Source organism: Panulirus ornatus, chromosome 1, assembly GCF_036320965.1.
Source record: "Panulirus ornatus isolate Po-2019 chromosome 1, ASM3632096v1, whole genome shotgun sequence".
NCBI lineage: Eukaryota > Metazoa > Arthropoda > Malacostraca > Decapoda > Palinuridae > Panulirus > Panulirus ornatus.
This window is the reverse complement of record NC_092224.1, coordinates 14,876,590-14,900,721: the sequence shown is the minus strand read 5'-3', so window position 1 is coordinate 14,900,721 and position 24,132 is coordinate 14,876,590. Positions and strand designations below refer to the sequence as shown.

The 24,132-nt window shown below is 44.6% G+C and overlaps 1 protein-coding gene across 3 annotated transcripts in view; it reads left to right on the top strand.

The window, feature by feature from the left end:
* The first annotated feature begins 9,345 nt into the window (after nt 1–9,345).
* LOC139756922 (scoloptoxin SSD14-like) overlaps nt 9,346–24,132 on the top strand; it is a 48,178-nt gene continuing 33,391 nt past the window's right edge. Inside the window, exons 1-2 of one of the 3 annotated variants that reach the window (XM_071676955.1) lie at nt 9,346–9,582; nt 20,588–20,737. In XM_071676955.1, coding sequence (XP_071533056.1) covers nt 20,619–20,737 — 119 coding nt within the window. In that variant the 5' untranslated portion in view covers nt 9,346–9,582; nt 20,588–20,618. The remainder of the gene's footprint in view (nt 9,583–20,587; nt 20,738–24,132) is intronic. The other 2 variants (XM_071676888.1, XM_071677049.1) reach the window with 2 other exon arrangements.

Sequence of the window (24,132 nt, the reverse complement as noted above, 5' to 3'; positions counted from 1 at the left end):
GTGTGTCCTGCTGGTTTGATTCTCCTCGCCTTCCTCTTCCAGAGGGAGCACCATTACTGCCAAGTCACTTATACTAAAATTTTGAAACATATCCACCTTAGAGATACGATCCTTCCCGGTACAAGTGTACTGCCACCGTACAGCTGGAGACCAGGCGGTGCTGTGTGTGAATGAACATGCTGTGGTCGGCCGGTGACGTTCATATGAAGGTCAGGTCACGGTCAGTTACTTGGTGGTCTAATGTGAATCGAGCTGTTTCCGTCTGGTTTGTTGCCAGGGGAAATGGAGGGTGGGAAGTGAGCCTTTTCTTTGCTATTCTTCTCATTCCCTGCCTTTAAAGGCCCAGACCACCTCGCTGGGACCTTGGGTTTGTGTGGTCTGTGTATCTATGTAACTCTACGTAACCGGTGACTACACTATGAGAAATGACCTCACACAGACCATAAACCCCACTGCAATCTAGGAGTGTGGTTTACAAGTGCTCTTCCCCAGTTGAAAGTTGTAAACTTGAAGACAACGTGAGCTGCATCGATATGACTACTACATCACTCAGTCGACGCTTAACAATTCGCCTTCAACACGGAGGCCCTGAACTATATATGCAACAACAACATGACTAGCATCTCACTCATCAGCATCTTACTGAAAACACAATAATACTGGAACGTTGCTACGACCCTACAAGACTGCTCATAACAGAAACCATCTGCATAAGAGAATACAATCCCTTCATGAATCATCGAAGTACAGGGCAAACAAGAGCTTGGCAATTACTTTCAAACAATCACGGACACAGTAAACCTCCCTGTATACCTGCTACCCTGCTATCTAAATGTACCTAACCCATGTGCTTACCCAAAGTTTGGAACAATCACGGACACAGTAAACCTCCCTGTATACCTGCTACCCTGCTATCTAAATGTACCTAACCCATGTGCTTACCCAAAGTTTGGAAAGATCCAGTTCACCCTCATCTTAAGCTCGTGTATGATTACTTAATTAATAAATGTCATGACCTCCCAGTTCTGTAATATCTGTAATACCTCAACTGTGTATTTACAGCCGATTGGTTGCCTAGATCCAATAAACCGTTACTCATTTATTTCAGTTATTTAAGATATTACATAAGTTACCGCTCTCACTTTTAACACTCCAGGATGTGTTCAATTCATGCTTCGTTCTTTAATTGTTTTGTATCACTTTTAGTCGAGTTGACTGAAGATGGGCAGTATTTGTGTTCCCAGAACTTCACATGTACTTTAAGAAGAAAATTAAAATGAATGGAGAAAATCTATCTACCTGTCTATCTATCTATCGAATATAGATAGATAGATAGATAGATAGATATCCGCAGGCGACATAAAAAGTTCTCGTAAAATTTCCAGGCAGACATACTTGAAAACATCCGAGGGTTCAGTATGTCATCCTGAGGAGTCACATCAGACACAGTCACAGTACCTCACCCATCCTCCTCACCCCGTCACCAGTCAAATGACCATACTGACAGTCTGCTGGCACTCGTCACCCGCCCTTCCCCCACCTTAACAATGCATCGTTCAAGTGGGTGACTGGCAACCTGAGGTATCAAATAGGAAACAGGTGAAAAAAAACAACAACTGAGAACCGCAGTCACAGTGAGGAGGCTGCCCTGGCTGGCTGCTTAATGGGCGGGTGGGGAGGGAGGCGAGCGGAGGTGTTCACACGTCCGTGTGTTGCTAAGGATACCGTGTGAGCGTCCATGTGGTCCCGGGCCAGGAGATGCTACATGAAACTCACCAGTGGTGGTGTTAGGTAACGCCATAAGGAAAGGTCAGAACACGGCGTGGGGGTAATGTAACCCAGGCCCACCACCCACTCACCTAACCTCTTTATTACTTAGGTAATGATAATGATAGTGATAATGATAATAATAATAATAATAATAATAATAATAATAATAATGATAATAATAATAATAATAATAATAATAATAATAATGATAACAACAACGATAATAATGATAATCATATCCTTAGAATAATGAAAACATTCTCTCTCTCTCTCTCTCTCTCTCTCTCTCTCTCTCTCTCTCTCTCTCTCTCTCTCTCTCTCTCTCTCTCTCTCTCTCTCTCGTGGGAGGTAGACAGCCGCTGACCAGGGAGGTACGTAATCATAACTACCCGCCCGGGTTTCAGATGGGGTTAGTGTTGGTTGCGCAATGGGACACCACTTCAGGTGTAACCCAGGTAGCTGTTTGTTCTGTCTGCCTCCCCCACACCTGGGCAGCCGCTGGCTCACAGTCCACGAACATATAGTCTCTCCATCACCTCCATACCACATGACAACACACACCGCCGCTGGTCCACTGTAACTCTATATATATTCTTGCACTATGTGCTCCTACTCTCTCTCTCTCTCTCTCTCTCTCTCTCTCTCTCTCTCTCTCTCTCTCTCTATATATATATATATATATATATATATATATATATATATATATATGCACTCTCCCCCTCCCCCACCCTATGATTCACTTCCGCTTCCATGGTTCCATCCGCTGCCAAATCCACACCCAGATATCTTAAACACTTCACTTCCTCCAGTTTTTCTCCATTCAAACTTACCTCAAAATTGACTTGTCCCTCAACCCTACTCTACCTAATGACCTTGCTCTTATTCACATTTGCTCTCAGCTTTCTTCTTTCACACACTTTACCAAACTCAGTCACAAGCTTCTGCAGTTTCTCACCCGAATCAGCGACCAGTGCTGTATCATCAGTGAACAACAACTGATTCCCTTCCCAAGCCCTCCCATCTACAACAGACTGCATACTGCCCGTCTCTCCAAAACTCTTGCATTCACCTCCCTTACAACCCCATCCATAAACAAATTAAACAACCATGGAGACATCACACACCCCTGCCGCAAACCTACATTCACTGAGAACAATCACTTTTCTCTCTTCCTACACGTACACATGCCTTACATCCTCGATAAAAACTTTTCACCGCTTCTGACAATTTGCCTCCCACACCATATATTCTTAATACCTTCCACAGAGCATCTCTATCAACTGTATCATATGCCATCTCCAGATCCATAAATGCTACATACAAATCCATTTGCTTTTCTAAGTATTTCTCACATTCTTCAAAGCAAACACCTGATCCACACATCCTCTACCACTTCTGAAATCACACTGCTCTTCCCCAATCTGATGCTCTGTATATGCCTTGCCTTCAACCTCTCAATCAATATTCTCCCATATAATTTCCCAGGAATACTCAACAAACTTATACCTCTGTAATTTGAGCACTCACTTTTATCTCCTTTGCCTTTGTACAATGGCACTATGCAAGCATTCCGCCAATCCTCAGGCACCTTATCATGAGTCATACATACATTGAATAACCTTATCAACCAGTCAACAATACAGTCACCCTCTTTTTTAATAAATTCCACGGCAATGCCATCCAAACCCGCTGCCTTGCCGTCTTTCATCTTCCGGAAAGCTTTTACTACCTCTTCTCTGTTTACCAAATCATTCTCCCTAACCCTCTCACTTTCCACACCACCTCGACCTAAACACCCTATATCTGCCACTCTGCCATTAAACACATTCAACAAACCTTCAAAATACTCACTCCATCTCCTTCTCACATCACCACTACTTGTTATCACCTCCCCATCAGCCCCCTTCACTGAAGTTCCCATTTGTTCCTTTGTCTTACGCACTTTTTTACCTCCTTCCAAAACATCTTTTCATTTTCCCTAAAATTTAATGATACTCTCTCACACCAACTCTCATTTGCCCTCTTCTTCACCGCTTGCACCTTTCTATTGACCTCCTGCCTCTTTCTTTTATACATCCAGTCATTTGCATTATTTCCCTGCAAAAATTGTCCAAATGCCTCTCTCTTCCCTTTCACTAATAATCTTACTTCTTCATCCCACCACTCACTACCCTTTCTAATCTGCCCACCTCCCACGCTTCTCATGCCACAAGCATCTTTTGCGCAAGCAATCACTGCTTCCCTAAATACATCCCATTCCTCCCCCACTCCCATTACGTCCTTTGCTCTCACCTTTTTCCATTCTGTACTCAGTCTCTCCTGATACCTCCTCACACAAGTCTCCTTCCCAAGCTCAGGAGCAGCACTACTCCTGAAGCAGGAGTTGTGGGAGTGTGTGATAGAGTGTAAGAAAGTAAACTCTATATTGATATGAGTAAAACCGAAAGTGGATGGAGAGAGATGGGTGATTATTGCTGCCTATGCACCTGGGCATGAGAAGAAAGATCATGAGAGGCGTTTTGGGAGCAGCTGAGTGAGTGTGTTAGCAGCTTTGATGCACGAGACCGGGTTATAGTGATGGGTAATTTGAATGCAAAGGTGAGTAATGTGGCAGTTGAGGATAAAACTGGTGTACAAGGGGGTGTTCAGTGTTGTAAATGGAAATGGTGAAGAGCTTGTGGATCTGTGTGCAGAAAAAGGACTGGTGATTGGGCATAACTAGTTTAAAAAGAGAGATATACACAAGTATACATATGTAAGTAGGAGAAATGGCTAGAGGGCGTTATTGGATCACGTGTTAATTAAGTGAGTGGATGTTACCGTAATGCCAAGTATGTTCATTTAAAGAAAAGATGGAATTACAGAACCGTCAAGGGAAAGAGGAGTGTTGCGAGGAATTTCCGACAGAGAGATGGGCAGAAACTGGACCTTGGAGGCGTTAAACTTAAAGTTTCGTTTACCCCACTGAGATATCCTGTCCAACTCTGAGTTTATTGAGAAAGTTGTTTTGAGACGAGATGCAGATCGAGTGAGAGAAGATGGAGCAGAATTATATAGGATGTATGAATGCATTTAGTTATTTGTGGAAGAAATTGTTGATAAAAAGGAGCAAAAGTGTAGGGGAAAGGACGAAACCTTGATGGACACCGCTGTTTGATGGCGAAAAGAGGGAGAGGCTTATCCATCAACAACTGCAGAGATAGCTCGGCCGGAGAGGAAGCTAGATATGAAGGGGCAGAGTGGGGGAAGCCAAAAGAGGGGAGCTTAGAGATGAAACCTCGATGCCACACCCTGTCAAAAGCTTTGGATATGTCAAGGGTAACTCCGTAGGATTTCCCAAAATCTCTCTGAGTTGATGATCAGTGGATCTCGCATAATGGAAGCCATACTGGTGATCAGAGAGAAAACTGTGAGATTCAAGGTGTCTAAGGATATGGGAGTTGAGGAGGGATTCAAAGACTTTAAAAATGGTAGATGTCAAAGCAACAAGACAATATTCAAAGGGGTCGAAACGGTCACCCTTCTTAGGGATGGGATGTATCAACGCTTGCTTCCAAGGAGAAGGAAAAGTTTTGGTTCCTAAACAGAAACGGAACAGACTATTAAGCACAGGTGCAAGTTCAGAGGCACACTTTTTCAGTGCACGGGGATGGATGCCATCAGGATCATAAATCTTGCTTGTGTCCACAAAAAGAAACGCTTTTCGGACAGCTCAAAAAGAGATTACGGGGAGAGGCATAGGATTAGTAAGAGGAGCATCAGGGGGTGAAGGAATGTTAGAATTATCCAAGATGGAGTTAGAGGAGAAACGAGAGAGACAGCTATAGTATCGTCAGAACGGAAAAGTGAAGGAAAGGTAGGGCGACAAAAGCTGTTAGAGATACCCTTCGCTAGAAACGAGAAAGACCCATCAGTGGAGGACGAGGAGAGGTTATCGTATTTCCTTTAAATAAAGAAACGCTTTACCAGACGGATAACGAGCTCACAGGATGAAAGCTGAATGGGAGCCATATGAGGAAAAGTTTTTCCAAACTTAACATACTTGATCCCTTGCCTGAATGGCCTCAAAAAAAGAACTGATGAACTATAGGTTGGATAAAGAGGTCATTATGGAGGGAGAGGGGATAAATGCTTCCATTCCCGCAACAATAGCCTCTGCTATGCATTCGGTGGAGACAGAGGCATCACCACATGAGAGACAGTAATTTACCCAAGGGAAGTCAGAAAAGAAATTACTAAAGTTATTCCAGTCAGCGTTGTTAAGGTGACAGTATTTACGCTCAGAAGGGGCTACTGGAGAGGAACGTGCCGTTAGAATAGATACATTTATTTATGAGAGTGATCAGATGAACCAATTGGGGGCGACATTGTAGTTACAGCAGGACGGACGAAAGGTGAAAAACAGATCCAGAATATTAGACGAGTGGTCACATCGGTCAGGAATATGGGTGGAGGGGGGAGATAATTTGCTCTAAATAATTGAGAATGGAGAACGAGAGGACTTCGATACCTTCATCACCTGTATGGGAGGAATTCAACCATTCCCTATGGTGAACGTTGAAAACCCCGGAGTAGAAGACTTCGGCTTCCGGGTGAGAGGATGCCACAGTCTAATGGCAGGAGCTTAGATAGTTGAAGGAAGATAGAGTATCAGTAGAATTAGGAGAGCAGCTGGAGAAACAAAAGAAAAGTGTGGTAGTTGGGAGATAGTCCTTAAGCCACATAACATCAGAGTTTGGGAACTCAAGGTCTTTGCGGCGTGCAACAGGTGCGTTGATGTTGGAATAAGCACAAACACCACCAGTGAACCGGAATCGGGTGTGGTCAACTAGTCACATGCCAATATATTGTAAAACCTTCTCCCATTGGCAGTATATTACCATTTGGTCACATGCCTATAAGCGGTAAGATCTCCTCCCATTGGTAAGACATTCTCATCCGGTCAACCAATCACATGCCTGTATGAAGAAAGACCTCCTCCAAATGGTAGAATATTCCCATCCGGTTAACCAATCACAGGCCTGTATGCGGTAAGACCACCTCCCATTGGTAGGATATTCCTGTCTGGTCAATCAGTCACATGCCTTTATGTTATGCAGATGCCAGGTATGGGATATAGAAAAGAATGTATGGAGGAGGGTGGAAGTGTTGTAATGACATGATTATCCTACGGCTTGAAGAGTCATAAACCACATAAAGAACAATGGGGGAAAGAAAGAGGAAATACCAAAATATCACTGAAGGCTACAGAATTACCAGACGCAGTTCCGGTGATAAAAGAAAGGAAAAGAACTGGTGGTTATAATCAAGACATTCAGGGGGCGACAAGTTATGCTTACGTTTGACCTAGAGTCATCTAGCCAGGAGGTACTTAGGAAAGCTAAGAAACTTAGAGACTATATTCAAGTCAGTGGGTTATTCATCAAATATGATAAATCAAATGAAGAAAAGAAGACAGTCGGAAAGAAAAAGCTGGAGCCCGGAGTCTTTAAATGAGGCAAGAGGACGGAGCAGTTCCGCCTGCACTGCACTGAGGGCAGGAGTGGTAGAAGATAATGTCAGACTGAAAGTAATGTACTCAAATGTTGTTGGATCTATCGTTGAGTAAGAATTCAATGGCTCTACAAGGGAAAGTGCACCTGATACAGGTGGAGTCGTGGACACAAAGCTTACTAAAAACATTAGGTCTCACCTCTCTTGTCCAGAGGAGTACTTGATGGTAAGGAGGTAAATAGGAGGAGAGGAGGAGGAGGATTGGCCCTTTGAATAAAAGACGACCATAAGATTCAAGAAATAGTGGAAGATGGTCCATTCAGACAATACATAATGCTAAGAGTACCTATAGGGAGGAAGTGCATATTGACGTTGATATTACGTAATCCTCAAAAAAAAATCGCAACGAACAAAAACAAATATACAACGTAGGAACAATTAGGATGATACATGAGCCAGTGTACCACACATTACGCAGAGGTGGTAAAGCACAGATGATTGGAGATTTCAGTTATCAGTAGAGACTTAGGGATTTTGTATTCTCCTAGTGACAGGAAGTCATGCAGGCTAAATTGTTTGTAGGAAAATTTCCCGTACCAACATATTAGTGAGCCTACTGGGATGAGAGGGACTGATACACCAACATTACCAGATCTTTCCTTCATACATAGTAGCATGGATAATGAGAACGTCATGTATGATATACCAAATGGGACAAGTGATCATGTAACGCTCAACCTCGACTATGTGGTAAATGAGAACGAGCAGAGGTGGAAGAAGACACAAAGAGAAGACATAATCGTGGAAACTACGTAAACCTCAACGGTTCTCTGGCAACATAAATTGGAAACTGAAATTCAGTAGCCAGAAAACGGAACTTTATAATGCGAGATTCTGTGAAATTTTCTATGAAGTAGGAACATGAGTAGCACTGGCTGGAAATACAGAGGGAAGGATAAGGAAGAAGAAAGAATGGCTTAATAAAAGATGTCAAGGAGCAAAGGAGCTTCAAGATGTGCATTGGGTATAGACGGCACTCCAGCCAGCCAGCGTATGCGAGGTTTATGAGAGCAAGGAACGAGGCACCAGGATTAGGAAGGAGGAACATACAAACTTTGAAGCGAATATCATGGACGATGGAGGAGAAAATCCAAACTTTTCCTTAAATTTCCCAGGAGTCACTTGCCTGTTAGAGAACAGCTAATCAGACTAAGGATGACGTAAGGATATGTGAGGAACTGAGTAACAAGTTCATATGCGTTTTCACAGTGGAAGACGCTATGGCCCCAACACCAGTGACATGGATCCGGGAGGAGGACTTAAAAAACAGATCTAGAAATTAATTTAAGGGACTATTCAAAGGCCCTTGACCCATAAAAGTCTCAAGGATCTGATGAAATTTCACCATATGTGCTGAAAATGTGTTCTGATACGTTAAACACATCTCTCGAAAATATGCTCAAGATGCTGCAGGAGAGATGCAGAGTGGCAAGGGAGTGGAAACGGACAAATTTCATACCAATGTATAAGAAAGACTGGGAACAGCCACCGAACTACATACCTGTCTCACCGACGAGTGTGGTTTTCAAGGTTCTGGTAAGGCGTGAGTGTGTGATGTCACCATGGCTGTTTGATTTGTTTATGGATGGGATGGTGAGGGAGGTAAATGCAAGGATCTTGGAGGGAGGGGCGAGTATGCAGAACGGAAGGGGTAAGAAGGCCTGGGGAGTCAGCCAGTATACAGTAGCCGGGGGGGGGGGGAGTCAGCCAGTATACAGTAGCCGGGGGGGAGTCAGCCAGTATACAGTAGCCGGGGGGATCAGCCAGTATACAGTAGCACAGAGAGAGAGAGAGAGAGAGAGAGAGAGAGAGAGAGAGAGAGAGAGAGAGAGAGAGAGAGAGAGAGAGAGAGAGAGAGAGAGAGAGCCAGTATACAGTAGCCAGGCGGGGGGGGGAGGGCAGTCAGCCAGTATACAGTATCCATGGAGGGGGAGACAACCAGTATACAGTAGCCAGGGGACTGTAATGGCTGACATCCGGCAGGGAGGAAGTAGAGGTGTGGTGCCGCCGCCGTGCGACACGCGGCCCAGTCTTGCCTGCGGCCCGGCCGCTGCTCCCGATCTCCTGCCGTTCCTCCTGCCGCCGCTGGTGCCTCTACTCCTGCCGCTCCTCCTGCTGCAGCTTGTGCCTCTATTCCTGCCGCTCCTCCTGCTGGAACTGGTGCCTCGAGTCCAGCTGCTGCTTCCCTCACCGCACCGCTGCATGCCAGCGCAGCCCCAGCTGACTGGACCTGGTGATCGTGCGCTGGGAGACTCTCGGGTAAATACAAGAGTTGTGTGAGTGTGGTTCGTATGGGTCATAATGATCATAGATTTGGTCATAACTCACGACACGACAGTTGGTCATACCTGGAAACGGTGGTGAGTTGTGGTGCAGGAGGACAGTGAAAGTAACACCTGCCACGGAACACCGGCGGAGGGATGGGCGTGCCTCGGGTGGGGCCGAGCAAGACGTCCTCGTGAGGGGAGGAAGCGCTGTGCTCCTCTCTCTCTCTCTCTCTCTCTCTCTCTCTCTCTCTCTCTCTCTCTCTCTCTCTCTCTCTCTCTCAACACAACTTTCCTCAATTTTCCTAAGAGTGAACCAGCCTCCAGGTCCCTCAGGAACCTTCCTCAGCTCCGTGCACAAGACGGCACGATCCTTGACCTCAGTTACAACTAAGCCTTCGAGTATGATGATCGGCCAATAAGGGCTCAAATCACAAGCTGGTTCACCATACCCAGTGGTCGTACCGTTTTCCTCAAGGGTTCTATTGTCGTGCACAAGGGTCGTACCGTCATAGACCAGGTAGTTAAGATGAAATGTTACTCTAGGATTCTTTAAACTGTACTGTGTCGCACTTCAGATCTTCATGAGAGGTCGGGTGGTCAGGATGTGGCTCAACATATCTTACCATCTGAGGAAACGGCCCACAACCCAACCCTTCCTGCACAGCCCCATGCAGACAAGGGCCGCCTTAGGCACAGCGAGAGTGAGTGTGGACTCATAATCATCTCTAACACCTAAGATTGTGAAAAATTGTCCAGTTGCCGGCCTTAATGATAGTGAAGGTCGATCGAACTAAACCCTAGTCAATCAACCAACCTGGAGTGCACAGGATACATGGTCACGTAACGTTGCCTCTGTAGCCACAAACATTTCCTCTCATTCGATACACTTTCAGACATGTGTTCGTCTTTGGGAAATGCAGAACCCGTCTTTGTGTTCTCCCTTTCATAGCTGAAGATAATAATCTTTTAAATTATTGCAAGTGTTTTCCACATGAGAGAGAGAGAGAGAGAGAGAGAGAGAGAGAGAGAGAGAGAGAGAGAGGAAACCTTCGAGAGATAAGGGAAGAATGTTGATGGGAAACTATATCATGCTAAGGCAATGTATCGACAACCCTGATTCCTTACGATGAACAGTTCGCTCGTCACAGTAACAGTGGAGAGGTAGTAACACCTCCTGCAGGACTGGTGGCAGTAACCCAACAGGCTGTCAAGGGGCACATTAGTAACGACCATCGTAACAGGATCAACAGAGGTCGTCGTAGTAACAGCAAAAGTCCTCATATCAGCTCTCGCTCTCACTCAACAGAGGTCGGCACACCTGTAAACACAAGTGGTCACGAGATCCTCACTATACAAGCGTGTCGCACCTGCTGCACTCTACATGGTCCCGGAACGTGTTACTCCTGCTGGCGTCGTCATCCTCACGCGGATCTAAAGCATACCGCTCTCAATAAGCTGTGACGGTGGTGCTGTACACTACTGTGACGGTGGTGCTGTACACTACTGTGACGGTCGTGTTGTACACTATCGTGACGGTGGTGTTGTACACTATCGTGTCGGTGGTAGTGTACACTACCGCAACACAATGGTGGTGAATTTCTTACATCAGTGAACTTCAGCTTGTGTGTTCAGGAGTGGGTTACCTTAGATCCGCGTGGGGATGACACGTGGAGGTATGGGTCGTGATGTGTTGTTGTTATACGTTGTTATATATTATGTGTTGTGGTACTTTGATGTGATATATTGTGACGTGTTATGTACTGTGATTCGCAGGCACGACAGATTATTGATTGTCACACGTTGTGACGTGTTGGGCATGTTATGTGTTGATGTGGCATAGTGTTTAGTTATGCGTCTCGTTCACACAATTGATTGTTATTATGTGTTATACGTAATACTGCGGTACAGTAGCCTTTATATGTTGTGAAATACTGTTATAATGTGTTGTGACACACTACTTCGAAGTGTTTTGACGTGTTCGTATAACACGCCGTTGGCACACACAGTTCTTGAGTGGTTTGTGTTGTAAAATGCCTTACGATGTGTTCTTGTGGCTTGTGTGATGTTCGATGTGTTGTGTTGCTCTGCTGCGATATGTTCTTTGGGGAAAGTTTCTGTGAAGTGTCATGTGTTCTCATGGTCTTCATTGTGGTGAGGCAGATTTCTTCAACATTTCGTGTAATGCGTTACTCTAATCTTCCGAGATGTGTTGTGTGTTGTGATGTGTTGTGTGTTGGTATGATAATGTCGTGACCTATTGTGTGTTCTGACATGTTGTAATGTCTTGGTAAATTAATGTTGTGACCTGTTGTGTGTTGTGGCGTATTTTAATGTGTTGGTATGATAATGCTGTGACCTGTTGTGTTGTTACATGTTGTAATGTGTTGGTATGTTCATGCTGTGACCTGTTGTGTGTTGTGACATGTTGTAATGTGTTGGTATGACGGTGTTGTGACCTGTTGTGTGTTGTGACGTGTTAATATGATTGGTATGATAATGTTGTGACCTGTGGTGTGTTGTGACGTGTTGTAATGTGTTGGTATGAAAATGTTGTGACTTGTGTGTTGTGACATGTTGTAATGTGCTGGTATGATAATGTTGTGACCTGTTGTGTTGTGACGTGTTGCAATGTGATGATATGATAATGTTGTAACCTGTTGTAATGTGTTGGTATGTTCATGTTGTGACCTGTTGTGTGTTGTGACGTGTTGTAATGTGTTGGTGTGATAATGTTATGATCTATTGTGTGTTGTGACATGTTATGTGTTGGTATGATAATGTTGTGACCTGTCGTGTGTTGTGACATGTTGTAATGTGTTGTATGATAATGTTGTGACCTGTTGTGTGTTGTGACGTGTTGTAATGTGTTGGTATGACGATGTTGTGACCTGTTGTGTGTTGTGGCGTGTTGTAATGTGTTGGTATGATATTGTTGTGACGTGTGTTGTGATATGCTATGTGTTGGTATGATAATGTTGTGACCTGTTGTGTGTTGTTACATGTTGTAATGTGTTGGTATGGTAATTGTGTGACCTGTTGTGTGTTGTGACATGTTATGTGTTGGTATGATAATGTTGCAACCTGTTGTGTGTTGTGACATGTATTGGTATGATAATGGTGTGACCTGTTGTGTGTTGTGACATGTTATGTGTTGGTATGATAAAGGTGTGACTTGTTGTGTGTTGTGACATGTTATGCGTTGGTATGATAATGGTGTGACCCGTTGTGTGTTGTGTCATGTTATGTGTTGGTATGATAATGGTGTCACCTGTTGTGTGTTGTGACATGTAATGTGTTGGTATGATAATGTTGTGCCCTGTTGTGTGTTGTAACGTGTTGTAATGTGTTGGTATGATAATGTTGTGACCGTTGTGTGTTGTGCCACGCTGCTGTAATGTACTAGTGAATGTACGCTTGACTACCTATTTGTACGGAGCAGGGAGGGGGTTGGTGCGGTACATGGAGGGAGTTCTGTCCCTCTAAATAATCCTAGTCATCCTTTCTGAGAGATGTCAGTATTACTTCTTTCTATGTTTTCTGACAAGTTTCTTGCTTCATTTCCAGCTATGGCCCCCGGCTGTTCAATCCTTTGTATACTTCCATCAACTATTCAGTTTCGAAATCATGAACCTGGTTTAGAAATTTACAGGCTGTGATCAAGTCATCCCTTACTCTTCTCTTGGCCACGGTTGGCAGACTCATAGCATGTAACCTCTCATTGTAGCTCAGTTCTCTAGGTTCTGTCACTGTCTTTGCTGTTTTCCTCCGGACCTTCTCTGACATCTGACAGCCGACAGCCAGCCTACATCCTTAGGTCGCCAGCCTACATCCTTAAAAGGTCTCCTCAGGGGAGACATCAGATACGAGGTTGACTCCCACACATAAACGTACATTCCTGCAGCTTGCTTGCCTCTAGATAGACTCGAGGAGTTGTTAGACTGTGTCCCATCCTTATAGTTATACACGACTCGGGTTGAATTATATCAGTCTTACAATTTCCTTAAGTTCCCTTATAAGTTGATGTCATCTTCATCATTCTTTACTTCCCTTACGACCTTGACGTCACCCGCAAACATATCAAGGTATGGTTCCAGTCCTTCAGGCGGGTCGTTTGTATAGATCGAGGAGGAGCGTTGATTCCAGGGACGTGACTCGTGATATGTTACCCTGCTGACCCACACCAAGTGGAAAAGATTCCTCTGACGTGCGTCGTTTGTTCTCTTCCCCTTGGGCAAGTTTCGTACTTCGGATGGAGTCATTTACTCTGTCAGCATTAACCGTCTTGAATTCCAAGAAAATAGATATGTATCGGGAGAGTCAACGTTTCCAGGTATATATAAAGTTTTTCTAAAGACGGACGACATAAATCTACTGTGTTTTGTAATACGTGCTAGACGAAACTAAGATAAACATAGAAAACTAGATGTTAATACATACGATTCATTGTATATTGAACTCAAGATGTCTAAGATGATTCATGGAGTACAGACAATGTGCAGAGAATTGGAAAGCTTTGCCTGAGGAACTCAAATCCTGAGTAAATGACAATCAAGCAATAATTGTAGCATATCCTAACAACCCGGCATAAACTGGAACCACCTGACGGTAACCAGGAGGACGACAAGACTAATTGATCTACATGAAGATAGTTTTCCTAGACCCAGCGAGAGGCAATAACATTTCAGATTTAATATCCACTCAAAAAAGACGTAATTAGCACCTATGAGGTCAGTGAAAAGCTAGGAAACAAGCATCATGATGTGATCCACTTCACTGTTGACTGCCTTCCTGACTTCAAACATGATACTCAAGTCCAGATCAACAGAGTCTGCTGAAGCCCGCCTTACTTTGGTTCCAGAATAGTAACATCAAGACAAATTCGTTGATCGTCTGGAACATCAAATGGATTTTGGAATAAAAGATAATGATTAACGAATCTGAATGAATCCTTTAGTCATACATACCGTAGCTGAGACTCCAAAATATCCTCCAAAATATCTAGATTCTCGTAAAGCCTTCAGCAAACAATTACCTAAAAGATTACAAAGTAAAGCTTAAGCTCTGGACATGGCGAAACATCTGCCTGGCTTCACTGTGTTGAGCAGCGTACCAAAAGACTCATCCCTGGCACCTATGCTTTCCATCACGCACATCGGTGACCTGGAGACAAGACTCACAGGTAGGATTTCGAGATTTGCCGACGACAAGAAACGAGGAAAAATTATCATCATAGTCAAGAAAAGATTGCTTGAGGATTCAAAGGGATTTAGACAAACTGATGAAGTGGTGAGAAACATGACAGAAGGATTTCAGTGTTGACTGATACTAAGTAATACATTTTGGCTCTGATTATTAGATCAAGAATACAGACTACCCAGCAAACCATTATTAGGAGTGAGAAAACATCGGAGTGATAATAGATAATGACATTAAGTACGGAAAACAATGCCTAAATGTATACAATAATGTTAACGGGCTGCTAGGCTTCATATTTGAAATATAAACTACAAAATAAAGGATACAATACTTCTTACATTGCCCTGGTCAGACCTCACCTGGTAGCTTTCTTTTTCCGGCACTTGAGCCGGAAGGAGAGGTGGGTGGGGAGGTGCTGTCTGCATTTCCATCCTGTTTCTACAGTTCAGGTTAAGAAAGCAGATTTCCTTCTCGTGGAACATAAGGTCTCTCGTTACCTGCCCCTCCCAAGGACTTTCACATTCCTGCCTCAAGACCCAACATTCTGTATGGTACAGGGTCAAAGCCTATGTGACATTCCAGAAATGCATACTCCATTATCGAATTTTCTATCTGAAACGGAGCTCTCTCTCTCTCTCTCTCTCTCTCTCTCTCTCTCTCTCTCTCTCTCTCTCTCTCTCTCTCTCTCTCTCTCTCAGATATCTAAGAGATCTGTCATAAAAGATCTCCTATCCCTTATTCAGTGTTGTCTTTCCATGTAGATAGTAGTTCGGCCTTTGCAAATGATTTCCCATTTGCTTTCTTATTATCTATCACACTTGTCAGTGAGATTTGGGATTAAATGCAGCGCAATTTCCCCGTTTCCATTCTTAAAGAAAAGTACGACACATCTGCCTCTTTCCACTCTATAGGCGCTATACTTTCCTCCATTGACATACGGAACAATACTTCAAGCGGCCTCTCAAACGCATGTATCTAGACACATAAGCCCATGTTGAGAAATGTCATGAGAACCACGAGTCCTACATGGGTCGAAGTCTATAATTAGTTTGTTTATGTCCTTGAAGCAATTTACGAAGAAAGACAAATAACAACAGATTACTGGGTCCTTTTGAGGCTGTTTGTGATAGTGGGAAGTGTCAGAAACTAAACTTAAACGTGGTAAAAGTAGCGGAAAACCTGCCAGTTTTTCATGTTAAGGAGGCGCAAACAATGTCAGTCGTGACCTTGAAGCATTTATCTGTTCTGAAACGCATGTATGTTATTGCTTTCAACCACTCTAACTGGTACTTCGCCTCATGTCTTAACAATCCTATTAAAGAAACAGTACTTCACCTCATTCTGGTACGTATTCGTAACTATGAGTCAGATGAATCGAGCATTGAGTGGCTTGTTAGATCGAGATTATCGAAGTTTTACGTAATTTCAAGGTAGACTGATGGACTGCAGTAGCTGCAACAGCTTTCTCTCACCGTTCACGTGCTGGCGGGTGAACACAACTTGCATCCCTTGTACGTTACGCTGCAGGAGGCATAGGACAGGTCTGTTGCTTCAAACGACCTTCCACTGCACAACCTTCAAGTCTCCTACATCGCGACCTTGTGTACCAAACAATTGCGTCCCTCCCAGGCTCACACTGTCTCATGCGCCGTGTTTTTCTCTGTGCGCAAGATATATGTTTGTGAGCGCTGGCTCAACAAGCATTTCCACTACTTTCAGACCTTGCGTCAACTCCGACGGCTAAAGGCAACAGTGGGTGGGTATGGCGGTACAGAAGGCTCAAGGAGTGTGCAGAGCAATCAAATCTCTCTCTCTCTCTCTCTCTCTCTCTCTCTCTCTCTCTCTCTCTCTCTCTCTCTCTCTCTCTCTCTCTCTCTCTCTCCTACAGACACAAACACGGGCCTCCATGGTGTAGTGTATAGCACTACTGATCATAGGTTCGAATCTTGGGCGTGTCCGTCTGCCAACACCTAACCCAGGTATTCGTCCTCCCCTTGGAGCTGGTTGATGAATAGACACCTGGCTTAGGCTGGTGTGTGTGTGTGTGTGTGTGTGTGTGTGTGTGTGTGTGTGTGTGTGTGTACATGTGAGTAAAGACTTGATGCATATATACAAAACTGACAGACGGGACAATACGAAAGTAAAAAATTCTGATGCACAAATGTCAATGATATTCAATACCATCCCGTTCCGTCTCACTAGTATTGCCACTATAGCGTCTCACACCACAAAAATTCTCTTGAATATGTCACTTTCCTCCTTCATATCGTCACATCATCCTCTGCTATTCTTACGTCGAAATCTCTTAGCCTTCCTGGCTTCCCTGTCATCAACAAGTTACGCCTGACGAACTTCAGAAGTCTTGGTTCGTCTCTCCTGCCTTGTCTACGATATTCTCACCAAAGATCCTCTGTTCCTCCTTCCTTATCTTGCTGTAATCGCTTCCAGTTCACTTACATACATTTCCAGTTCAGGCCCTTTTTTAATGGTGGCCATTCTCCTCCACGCTACATCCCTATACCTTCGAGCTTTCTAACGTTCAACGGTGAAATTACTTAGCTTTGGGCAGTTTCCTCCAACGTACATAATTCCTATCTGATCCTGGTTTCTTGTCCAAAATTTTATCATGCTATCCTTCACCACATGATCAGACTCAAGCATTATATGATCACTTTTTTCATCTGGTGTATCAGATGTGATGATAGTGTCAATTTCCATGCTGCTGCTGCCGTGTGTACAGCTCCAGTACAGATAGCGTATAGGTCTCTCTGTTCTCGTGTGCTCAGTAACATGTGGAACAAAACATTTTCCTCTGGACGCCCTACTCTAAGCATACGTGTCTTCATGGTTTGCTGTATCATATCAGAAGAGTCTGCGTCTCGCTGTTGCCTGTACCATCCTGAGATTTCCTGCTTCCTTATCTTGATATGTTTCTTACGAATCGTTAAATTTCTTGGCAGGAATCATACAAATATGCCCTTGAGTTTGTATCAATTACTACGAGTGAAATCAGGTTAATCAATCCTTAAGTAGCTTGTTTGACTGAGACTATCAAAGTCGTTGATATTTTTGAATATCTGTATCATATCACCTCTTAACCTTTATCTTTACGAGGCTAAATAGATTTGTCGTCAAGTTGGCTCTCATAGAGGATTTATTTTTCAGTCCAGGAATCATCTTGGCAGCTCGACGTTGTGCTCTACATTGTCTATGCATGTTTTCCAGTAGGGTGACCAAAACTGAATATAATTTTCAAGATGAGGACGAACCAATGAATTATAAAGTGTGAGGATGATTTCCCTGGACTTAAATTCGAAAGCTCTACCTCTGAATCCGGGAATTTTGTGGTCTTTTTACTGTTTCTGTGCACTGCTTACTTGGCTCTAGGTCACCAGAGGTAATTACGCCCAAGTCTTTTTCCTCACTTACCCTTTCTTAGCTCAACAGATTTCATGCTGTAATTTGCCGTCTCGTTTTTACCATCGATATCTAAAACTATGGACTTCTCGATATTAAAAATCATTACCACCTATTAGTCTTGTCCAACCGTTTCTCTGTTTTTCTAGAATTTCCATTTTCACCAACAAGCACTGATCACGAACCTTCCATGGAACAAACCATGTACTGCCATGATTGTTCTACCTCTAACGGTGTATATAAACCTCGCTTGGCTTCACGTAGTAATTTACCATGTCCGTCTGCGTCAATGTTCCTAAATCCTCGTCCTTCAGCATCAGCCACTATCCTGTCTTCAGTAGACTCTGGTCTCTGCGTTGTGACCATTTTTTTTTTTTTTTTTTATCTATTTCAGGAACATGAAGATAAAATCCTTCTGACTATTTACTCCGTCCGTTTCCACTAGATGTGCCCTATTACCCCTGGCTAAAGTCCATCTAAATTCCTTCGGTCGCTTTTCTTTTGTTATCATGCTTTTTGGTCAACTGATTATCAGCTCCATAATTTTCTTCTCCGTTTGATGACACTTTACATTATCTTTGATGAAATTCCGTTGTTTCTTGATATCATTTTAATATCATCTGGTCCTGATACTCTGTCACTGACAATTACAATATCCCCAGCCATATGTGCGCAGATCTGTTTGTTTACCTCCTTTTATAGTACAGCGGGAGAGTTTTACACCCTTGGCGGCCCATCTGAGTTCTCCATGCCGTTAAGTAGCCTTTTAAAACTTCGTAAGCTTTCGGTATTCAGCGTCTCCTCGAGCAGTTTATTCTATCAACTACCCAGACAGTGAAACACCGTGTGTGTGTGTGTGTGTGTGTGCGCCACACATACGCACACACGATCAGGAGTATCTTATATAACATTTCCTCAAGTGAATGAAACAACGGCAGTTTTCAAGTACATAAAATACTATAATTCATCTCCAGAAAAACACGTGGGCGTGAAACACGTGCATGTGTGTACATATGTATACGTAAATACGTCCTTGGGGGCGCCAGGGTATGCAGTGTTACCAACGCTCTTGAATGTGTAATATTTCCTTGTGGTGAGTTGCACTGTTGTGTTTTTGCCCGCGTTACGTGTTGTGATGTTAAATCCTATTGTTGTATGTGAAGTATTGTGACGTTTGTGTTGTGAATTGCTGTTATTACGTGTGATTTATTGTTGTAATTTACTGTGACGCTTGTGCTGCCAGATTTCGTTGTGAACTGTGATGCATCATTGTGACGTATGTGACACTCTTGTTGTGGATTACTGTTGTAACGTGTGGTGTATTTTTCGACGCACTGTGACGCTTGTGCTGTGAATTGCTGCTGTTACGTTTGGTGGTGCATTGTCATGATCCGCTGTGACGCATGTGTTGTGAGTTGCTGGTTATGTGTGGTGCATTGTTATGATGTATACTGTGACGCTTAGTTATGATGCAATGTGCGAGGTGATTTGGCGTGTTGCGATACAGGGTTGTAGTAATGTATGATGCATTGTTATAACGAACTCTTGTTACGCGATGTGACGCATTGCTGTAACATGCTGCTACAGTGTGTTGTGACGCATTCTTGTGACATTTGTAGTAAGGTGTTGTGGTCTCCTGTTGTGACTCATTGTTATGATGTGTTCTGGTGCCTCGTTGTATGAGTGTGACTTACTTGAAGTGTCACCTGAGTGTTTCTCTCAAGTGTATGTGTCCTGATTGTGTGTGCTACACGTGTCTTCTAAGTTAACACAGCTAAAAGCCTAAATCTGTTGCCTTCATCACAGCTCACTACCTACATCTGTTCCCTTCCTCACAACTCACTTGCCTTCATGACAAACCACATGCTAACATGAGCGCCCTTCATGAACACAGTAGACAAGGTCTGTTAACATGACACGTAAACTCACCACAGAGTTGACTTTGCGAGAGATGGCCAAAATATCTGAGTGAGTGAGACAAATATCAGAGTGTCTGTGTCAGGATACAAGTCAAGGTCAAGGAGTCTATTATGAGACCTTGATATGAAGACCATCAGGGATGTCAACACAAACAGCCAGACACCTACGTGGCAGCAAGACCATGACGTACAGGAGGGCTGACGTTGACGTACAGGAGGGCTGACGTTGACGTACAGGAGGGCTGACGTTGACGTACAGGAGGGCTGACGTTGACGTAGAGGAGGGTTGGCGTTGACGTACAGGAGGGCTTATGTTGACGTACAGGAGAGCTAACGTTGACGTACAGGAAGGCAGACGTTGACGTACAGGAAGGCAGACGTTGACGTATAGGAGGGCTGACGTTGACAGTCAGCATCTATGTAGATTGCTAGACGTCGTCAGCTGAGACTGTTGCCTGTCCGCAGGAGGCCGTGGCTGAGGCTACGTGGGCAGGATATGGGGAGGCGAAGCAAGAGGCTCCGGTCACAGCTGTACCAATACGCCAGGGACGAAGCCGGCTCCTACTGCGTCATCACACAGTGGCCTCCCCCGCCTACAACCTCACCTCCCGCACGGTCAGTCGGTCATCACCATGTGTGTGTTTGGTGCGGGGAGAGAGAGAGAGAGAGAGAGAGAGAGAGAGAGAGAGAGAGAGAGAGAGAGAGAGTCTGTATGTGTGTGTGTGTGTGTGTGTGTGTGTGTGTGTGTGTGTGTGTAATTACCTATGTGCATTGTACGGGGAGGGAATATTACACCCGTAGTTCCCTCACCTCCTTAACATTCTCTATTAGCACACAGTTCTTTTTTTTTTAAATCTTTGCTTATTTTCTACATTAACCATATTCTCAGTTATACCGTTCCATTCACCCACCACTCTTATGCTATTGAAGAATTTCTTTACACCTTTTTTCAACAAGATTCTGCCTTAATTTCAGGTTTCTGGTTGTTCCATCCCTACATCTCTCGAAGAACTCTTCTCTGTCCACGTCATCAATCTGTTTTTAACACTTATTTGTTGTGATCAGGTCACTCCGTCATCTACTCTGTGTGTGTGTGTGTGTGTGTGTGTGTGTGTGTGTGTGTGTGTGTGTGTGTGTGTGTGTGTGTGTGTCATCCTATTTGCACAGTAAGGGGTGGGAGAGAGTGCTGTACTCGTGGAGCCACCTCTTCTTATTTTCCCCTCGCACCATCATCCTCTTGCATCAAACGTTTTTTGAAAACTTATCCCAACTCTCTGCAGTTATGTTTCATAGTCCTTACTGGGATCGTATGAGTATTCTCACATCTTTATTTTTAAACCTCATTTTCACTTAGTCTCCTGCGGCATATCTTCTCCCTGTGGCGTCGCTTCCGTACATCTTCAGTGCCTGCCTCTGGACCTTCTCCAGCCAGTGTTCCCCGCACGACAGATGATTAAACTGGTGCTGTATACTCTAGTCTGGGTGTAACACACGACATCATGTCATGTAGATAATATTCATATTGACTGGTGGATGAATAATCTCCTCGATAATTCTCGAGTTGATGGTCTGGGAATAGATCCGGCATTAACCCCCAGGTCCCTCCCACACCTTGATTTCTGCAGCTTGTCTCCCGCAAGATAGTAGCTATAATTAGTTTTCCTCTCACTCTGTCATATCTTCATCGCTTACAGTGATTTGGGTTGAACTTCGTCATCCTGTTACGTGTCTTTGGAGGGTTTTCCACAGTCCTGAAGACCCCTAACCCCTCACACATTCTGGTATGATTCTTGTCCTCCTGGTGGTTCATCTACACAGACCAGAAACAACAGTGGCCCAAAGACTGTGTCCTGCGAGACATCTCTAGTCAGTTACTCTTACCCATTTCAGGGAGTACTTTTGACACACGTCCTTATTTCTCTTCAGCTTGGATATTTTCGATCCATTGAGTTCCTCTCTTATGCTCATCTGTAGTTCCAGTTTTTGTCGAGGACAGTGTTAAAGGCTTGCTACAATCCAAAAACACACACTCCACCTACCCAATTTTTATTGAGGCCTCTGGTTACTCTGGTGTTGTATCCCTTGAAGAACTGTTCCCAGTCAGTATCATCCAACTGGTATACAAAATTGAAGGCTGTTATCAGGTCCTCCAACTCTCTCCTCTCCTCCGTGGTGGACACTGTGTAGCCCTCAGCCTCTCATTGTACCTCAATCAACTTAGTTGCTCTTCCCTTCACCCTCTCGGTCAGATCTTTCTTTGTGCTTCTTTGACTGTTGTGACCAGACTTGGGAGGCATGACGCAGCTTTGGTATGATAGACGTTGCGAATAATTCTACGAACACGTCCTTGTATTTGAATGTGATTCATGTATTTACCATCAGACAGTTTGCCTATTTCACATTTCTGCTAATATGTAGCTCTGGTGATAAATTTGGCGCAATATCGACCCCTAGATCTTTACCACACCTAAGCCTTCTTGCACTCTGTCCCGTCCTCATTACGTTGCATTCACTGGGACAGAATGCCATCGTCTATCTGTCTGACCAATTCTGGAATTTATCCAGGTCCCCTGCAGGCCGATGCTGTCATCGCCATTCATCTTGTACTCCTCTCATGATCCTGGCATCGTCTACACACAGTCCAACGATCCCTCTACTTGATGTGCATGGAGCTCATCCTCTCATATGAGTAAACCATAGGAAAGGACGGAAGAAATAGAAACGAAAAATGAAAAAAAACGGATGAGAAGAATAAGTCTTTTGAAAAGGGGGGCCAGCAATAGTGGTCAGGTAAACAATAGTTTACAACTTTACACATTACAGGAACATAGTACAGCTCTTGACCAACACCTGGCTCTCTGTGTTTCATATTGTGACTGTGCTGATCTGTGCCTCAGCAACAACAGCCGGGTCTTTGTGTTCCACAGTCTAACCGTCCTGGTCTATGCCTCAGTAGCAACACCCGGGTCTTTGTGTTCCACAGTCTGATCGTCTTGGTCTATGCCTCAGTAGCAACACCCGGGTCTCTGTGTTCCACAGTGTGACCGTCCTGATCTGTGCCTCAGTAGCAACACCTGAGTCTTGATGTTCTACAGTGTGATAGTCCTGGTCTGTGCCTCAGTAAGCACCGGCCGGCCGGGGTGTCGGTGAGACGTGGTCTGTCATGCTACTTGCATCACCGCTCAGCCATGGTTGAACGCTGACTCTACACCTGTTGATGTGGCAGGCGCACCTCCCTCCTGTTTCTCTATCACCCTCGGCTGCCGCTCTCCTGCTAGTGTGATAGGAACACCTCCTTCCTGCTGGTCTGTCACCCTCTGCTGCCGCTCTCCTGCTAGTTTGGTAGGCGCACCTCCCTCCTGCTGGTCTATCATCCTCTGCTGCCGCTCTCCTGCTAGTGTGATAGGAACACCTCCTTCCTGCTGGTCTGTCACCCTCTGCTGCCGCTCTCCTGCTAGTGTGATGGGCGCACCTCCCTCCTGCTGGTCTGTCACCCTCTGCTGCCGCTCTCCTGCTAGTGTGGTAGGCGCACCCCATCCTGCTGCTCTATCACCCTCTGCTGCTGCTCTCCTGCTAATGTGATAGGCGCACCTCCCTCCTGCTGGTCTGTCACCCTCTGCTGCCACTCTTCTGCTAGTGTGGTAGGCGCACCTTCCTTCTGCTGGTCTGTCACCCTCTGCTGCCGCTCTCCTGCTAGTGTGGTAAGCGCTTCTCCCCCCTCCTGCTGCTCTATCACCCTCTGTTGCCGCTCTCCGGCTTGTGTAATAGACGCACCTCCCTCCTGCTGGTCTGTCACCCTCTGCTGCCGCTCTCCTGCTAGCGTAGTATGCGCACTTCCCTCCTGTTGGTCTGTCACCCTCTGCTGCCGCTCTCCTGCTAGTATGGCAGACGTAACTTCCCCCTGCTAAGTTCCCGCTTTCTGAATGGAACTTGACTATCGGAGGAGTGTCAGAATGATTAGCCGCAGGAAGTGAAGTGCGCCACAAATCAGTCTTAAGACATGTAATCTT